The 5,627-nt window shown below is 38.3% G+C and overlaps 2 protein-coding genes across 3 annotated transcripts in view; one reads left to right on the top strand and one right to left on the bottom strand.

Annotated features, from left to right (window-relative positions):
• The window catches only part of abhd8b (abhydrolase domain containing 8b), an 8,372-nt gene extending 6,426 nt beyond the window's left edge, over positions 1–1,946 (top strand). For both annotated transcript variants that reach the window (XM_014007324.1, XM_014007325.1), the window contains exon 5: positions 159–1,946. In XM_014007324.1, coding sequence (XP_013862778.1) covers positions 159–395 — 237 coding nt within the window. In that variant the 3' untranslated portion in view covers positions 396–1,946. The remainder of the gene's footprint in view (positions 1–158) is intronic.
• Positions 1,947–2,011: 65 nt separating this feature from the next.
• Positions 2,012–5,627, bottom strand: part of ptprc (protein tyrosine phosphatase receptor type C) — a gene marked incomplete at its 5' end in the record, with an annotated part of 11,184 nt that continues 7,568 nt past the window's right edge. The window contains 7 exon segments of the mRNA XM_014007323.1: positions 2,012–2,839; positions 4,126–4,261; positions 4,367–4,524; positions 4,611–4,733; positions 4,823–4,948; positions 5,093–5,232; positions 5,330–5,420. Coding sequence (XP_013862777.1) covers positions 2,525–2,839; positions 4,126–4,261; positions 4,367–4,524; positions 4,611–4,733; positions 4,823–4,948; positions 5,093–5,232; positions 5,330–5,420 — 1,089 coding nt within the window.

Here is a 5,627-nt window from a genome sequence, read left to right as displayed (position 1 = left end):
TATATATATACGATTATAATAAATCTTTGTAAAAATATAGTATCAATTTTAGTATTTGCCAAAAAAACTATTAACTTCCTACATTAATAAAATTCCAGTAATCCATTAGGAAATGAATGAAAATGTAACTTTGTCATATTAATGATGTTTCTTGTCAGATTCTCCTCATGGCGTTTCTGAAGGTCTTGGAGGACGGTAGTCACATGGTCATGTTGGAGTGTCCTGAGGCCGTCAACTCTCTCCTGCATGAGTTCTTCCTCTGGGAACCAATCACCCTTCCACCACCGAAAAAGGAGCCCAAAACCCGTCCGGAAACCGCCAAAGCTCAAACAGAAAACACCCGGTCCTCATCCGAGTCCGCCAAGGTCCGGCCTTCATCTGCCAAGCAAACCTAACCGAACCGAGTCAGAGTGAAGCTGTTCCAGATCACAGCTCAGGCAGCACTTCCTGAAAATTGAGCTGCAAAACCTGAAGAGGAACCAGTTCATCAGAGCCGGTTTGTTGGTCCTACCAAGGTTAGAAACACTCCGGAGAGTTCAGCTACTGAAATAAACAAGAAGATGGTTCAATTTTCAGCTCACAGGTGTCTCAAACATGCAGCTTAGGAAGACGTGGTCGTGCCTTGAAGTTGCTTTCTGAGAAAATTTAAAAAAGTAATTCAGAGCCACAGGAAGGATGGTGAGAAAAAACAACCAAATGGCAAAAGAGATGATCTTTGACGTGAAACTGGGAGTAAAAATCATCTTGATTTTAACACTTTTAAAACAGACTGTTTGGATGCTGGGGTGTGTTTTGTAACGGTAACACTTATTTTAAAGCATCATAGACTTTAACAAGAGTAAAGAAAATAGTTCACCAAATTAAAAAAAATTGTATTTTTCACTTTTTACATCTTAGTTTACCCAACAGATAAGCAAGAGATTTTGCACCGCGCGCCAAGAAATGTTGTCATCCTTGAATAGTAAAGAGATGTGGATACAAGTYCAGAGATGAATGTTGTGACTCGTCAAGCTGAAAAGAACAAAAGTCTGATTAAATGCTGCTCAGGACAGAAGTGAAAGTAAATCTGCTGCTTCCTTAAACGATGCTCAGTCAAGCACACAGGATTAAATTTAGTACAAGTTCATCAAACCTTCAAGCCTCATCTGAACACATAAAACTCAGGTGTTAAAACTATGCAAAGATTTGCTGATGGATCTGAAAAATACCAATGCTGTGTTCATTTTACACAAAATTACTCACAGTTCTCAGGGTAAACAAGTAAAACCATCATTTTATGCTTTATGGATTTTAGCTTTTTTCTTTTTAGACAAGCGGTAATAAAATGTTTTTATTCCAGTACATTTTGTAACATGGTGAAAAAAATGTTTAAAGTATAAAAATATTTCATAACGTACTGCATTCATTTCAAATACATTCATCAAATTTTTAATACCTTGTACAAATGAAATTTAAAAGGTTTTAACTGACAAATTTTATAAGGTATATACATATTTCTTACCTGTAAAAAAAAGGTTTACAGTTGAAATTGAACGTGATCATTTATGAATTATGTAAATTAATGTATTCCTGCATATTTTCAGGTTTTTTTTAACAAACTTTTCATATTTTTACAGAGAGCTGCAGAATGTGAGGACGATCAGAGATTTCACTTCTTTAGTATTAGATTTTTTGTATGTAGAAAATACTTTTTGCACTTCAGTTTTTAAAGTTTATTTTTTAGAGTTTAGACAAAATGTAGCAAACATTTAATCAGAGAAAATCACCTGATTCTGAGGGAAACTGTTCATTTTACATGTTGTGTGTCTTATATTTTGTATTTGCCTTCAGCAACGACAAACTGCTGATTTTAAAAGCGCGGTTATTTTGTGAATTTTATGTTTTAGCAAACTTGTGTTTGTTCCTTTTTCTACATTTTTTGTGACTACAATAAATGTTTACTGAGATGGTGTGAGTCTTCAGAGTGTGACGTTCACCCACAAACACATCAGCGAAACCACAGGACATCCAATCTGAATGAGTACAACTCTTCACTAGTTTTATTTTAGCCAAAAAGGTACAAAGGCTRCACGATAAATTCTGAACCAAATTTCGATCAGATATAAGTGAACAATAGCCGGAAGTGAGGATACAAGCTAACTATAACATTTACTAGATACAAACCAACTTATTTTATATTTAAATGGCGTGTCTTTGGTGTTTCATAAAGTTCTAGTTTGATAACAGCAGTTTTTGGTTGATTTATCCGGTAAAAACAATCTTTTTCATCTTCTTGCGCTTCCTTCACAAATAATTTATAAGTTACAGCAGTTGAAACCAACGATAATTTTAGAAATAAACATAAAATAGGCTATTTATTCAAATTCTAAGGCAGCTTTTGCACCAAAGCAACATGTAGCTTTACAATGTTTGTACATTCAAAATATATTCTTTTTTTTAAAAAAGCATTGCAGTGAAGCGTTTGTTCCCAGATATAAAAGGTATGACGGTGTCCCCGTCTTTGTCCCCATCCTGTCCTGTCCTCTCAGACCTCCACAGAGACAGTGGGTCCATTGCTGGTTTCTTCCAGTGGTGTGGTCTCTGTGGGGGGGCTGCTCTCCTTTGAAGGCTCCTCTGTTTTGGTTTCTTTCTCATCCTGTGACACCAGAGGGGCGCTCTCTGCCGCCGCCTGCTGGTCGCTGCCGGTGGTGCAGGCGTCCTTCTCTGCTGGCTGCACTGCTGCTTTGGTTTCATTCACAATCTGAAGGCACTCAGCTGCAGCGGCCTTCACTGGTTTCACTTCCCCGTTCTGCACAGGAAAGGCGCCCTCCAGTGCGTTGTAAAGGAACTGATACTGCTCCTGAGAGAGAGGTAACCGGAAGCACAAGACATTATTATAATGCTGCTCAGGATTTTAAACCTTCACTGGTGCTGCTCCGGTGCTCACATTTGTATGATTTAATTTAGAAATGGACACAAATTAAAAACTAAAATTTATGTCACAAAAAAATGACTGATGAGAACTGAATGAAGAAGCAGAACACTAGCTCAAAGCCAAAAAGTAGCTAAATGCAGGCTAAAAGTAGCAAAAAGAAAACTAAAGGCTTAAAATTGCAGAAGTATAGCTGTATGTTTTTTTTAAAAAAATAAAGCTATAAGTTAAAGTATCTAAAGTTTAATCAAAAACTAAAAATTGCAAAAGATTGGCTAAAAGCTAAAAATAGCAAAAGGCTAATTAAGAGTAGAAAGAGCAGAAGTCTAGCTAAAAGTAGAATCTAGCTAAATGCTAAAAGCATTAAAGATTAGCTAAAAGTAGCCAAGTGATAACTAAAGGCCAAAACTGGCTAAAGGCTTGGTAGCATATTAAACAGCTTGGCTAGAAGCTAAAAGTATCAATACTAAAAGCTAAAGTTGCAAAAGACTGGCTCAAAGAAGAAAAATGACAGCTAAAGGATAAAATATCAAAAGGCTAACCAAAGAACAAAAGTAGTACAGGTCTAGCTAAAAGTTTAAAGAATCTAACTTGATGCTAAATGTATCGAAAGTCATGTGGTAACTAAAGGCCAAATCCAGCAAAAAGCTAGACAATATATCAAACAGCTAGGCTAACAAATGGCTAACCAAAAGCTAAAAGTATCAAGAATTAAAAGCTAAAATTGCAAAAKATTGACTAAAAGCTCAAAGTAGCCAAATTCCAGCTAAAAGCTAAAAGTAGAGAAAAGCTAGTGAAAAACCTGAAAATAGAAGAAGCACAAGAAGACAAAAAGAGGGGACATGTTGCAGCAAGTGAAGAGATGTTAATGTATTCCTTTGTAAGGATTTAAAAAGATTTGGTTCTGAATGAGCTGCATGTTTAAAAATACGAATGAACAAATCATATTTAGTCAGATGTTTATAAAAAGTAAAATTAGCAGCTTCATTTTAGGCCTTTACTTTTTTAAGTTTAAAGAACAGAGTAAAACTGTTGGGCTTTCATCATCGTTTTCTTTTTGTTCCATTTAAAGTTGTATTTTAAACATTTTACAGCAATTAGAAGAAAGTATCTGTCCTGATTTCTTGGGACAAACAGACAAATCTAAAATGGAAGCAGGAAGGACTAACAAAACATATTCCCAACATGCGACTCGATGGGTTCGTCTCTCTTACCAGGCTGGAGATGATCCCCTGTCTCTCTTTCCGTAGAGTTTTGATCACCTGGAAGACGTCCACCAGTTTCTCAGTCTCAGCGCTGTCCAGCAGGTTCCACAGAGCGCAGAAGATCCCTGAACGGGACGAGCCGTCACTGAGGAGACAAAACGACAGTGAGGACACAGGACAGAGTTTCTACATCTGTCAATGAATGCATTTATTCTGTTTACAGGCTGCAGACTGCGTGAGCGTTTCTTACTCGCAGTGGACCACGACAGGAATGCCTTTCTGGGATCTGCCGTCACAGTTGCTCCTGATGTCTTTCATCATGTCTACGAGGTCCTGAGGTTTCTCCGGCAGCCCCGTGTCCTGCCACTTCAGGAACTGGAAGTGTTTCACCTGACGACTCTCTTTTCTCTGTCAGCAGACGTAGCGTTGGCTTCAGACGCCTCTTAACGTAAAAACTCCCCCCACCCCCGTAACATAACTGGAACGTGTTTTACCTTAACGTGACGGAGCTGCATCCTGCGGGAGATGAAAATCGGGGAGATRTCTGTACTCGTCACTTCCACTTCGTAGTCCCCAAACGTCTGTTTTTCTTTGCTCCAGTACAAAGGCTCACTGTCCTGTCAGCGAGAAGAGACAAGAAAACCAACGTTAAACGTTCCAAAGTCATTCAGAACACGCTCCTAGACGTTTCATTGTGATTTAGTACCTCTTTGTTCTCAGACAGCATGACTATAATCGATGCTTTCTTCTGGTAAACCATCGACCAGAAATCAGCAAAGGTGTCTGTCAGAGGAGTCTGTGCTGCGATCAGAGCCCGAGGCCCCCAATAACCCTGCGTGGGAGAAAAACATTTATTTACTCTTCTATCCAGCACAAATAAATAAAACTTTATTTATATTTGAATCCTCACCGTTTTATCAAATAAAACAGTCATTCTTTACATGAAATAAGTACTGATAATAGTGGAAAAGCGTACATGAATGTGGGAGGCGTTGATGTATTTTGTGGCCTCGTCCTCATCCTCTTCATCTGATGACTCGTCCTCATCCTCGTCGTCAGTGTTACTGTCCTGGCTGCGGCCCTCGTCCAGCCTCAGCAGCACTCGGTTGTAGTCGACTGAGGTTTGACGCAGATTCAAAAGAGGAACTCGTTCTAATTAGGCCGACTGTACGTGAACACGACAGACAGACAGAGACAGACAGATTTTACTCACATGGGATGATGGATGAAGAGCGATTCTTTTTCTTGTTTTCGTCTGTGACTCCTGTGTTGGACGTCCTCCAGTTTTTTAGGTTGGGGAGTTTCTGCAAAACAACAACAAAACAAAAAAAAGTGGTCTGAAATTCATGTAGAGCGTGTGTCCAACTCTAGACCCGCGGGCTAATGAATTTAATATAAAAACAAACAATACAAACAGTGACTTAAACTCTTACTTTTACTTTTAAAGGGATCCCTGATTAGTTGTAACATTAGACTTTATTTGATAAACATTTATTTTAACTGTAAAATAA

The sequence above is a fragment of the Austrofundulus limnaeus genome, unplaced genomic scaffold (assembly GCF_001266775.1).
Source record: "Austrofundulus limnaeus strain Quisiro unplaced genomic scaffold, Austrofundulus_limnaeus-1.0 Scaffold41, whole genome shotgun sequence".
In the NCBI taxonomy this organism is placed as follows: Eukaryota; Metazoa; Chordata; class Actinopteri; order Cyprinodontiformes; family Rivulidae; genus Austrofundulus; species Austrofundulus limnaeus.
The sequence above is the reverse complement of the archived record's forward strand: the minus strand, read 5'-3'. Positions and strand labels throughout refer to the sequence as shown.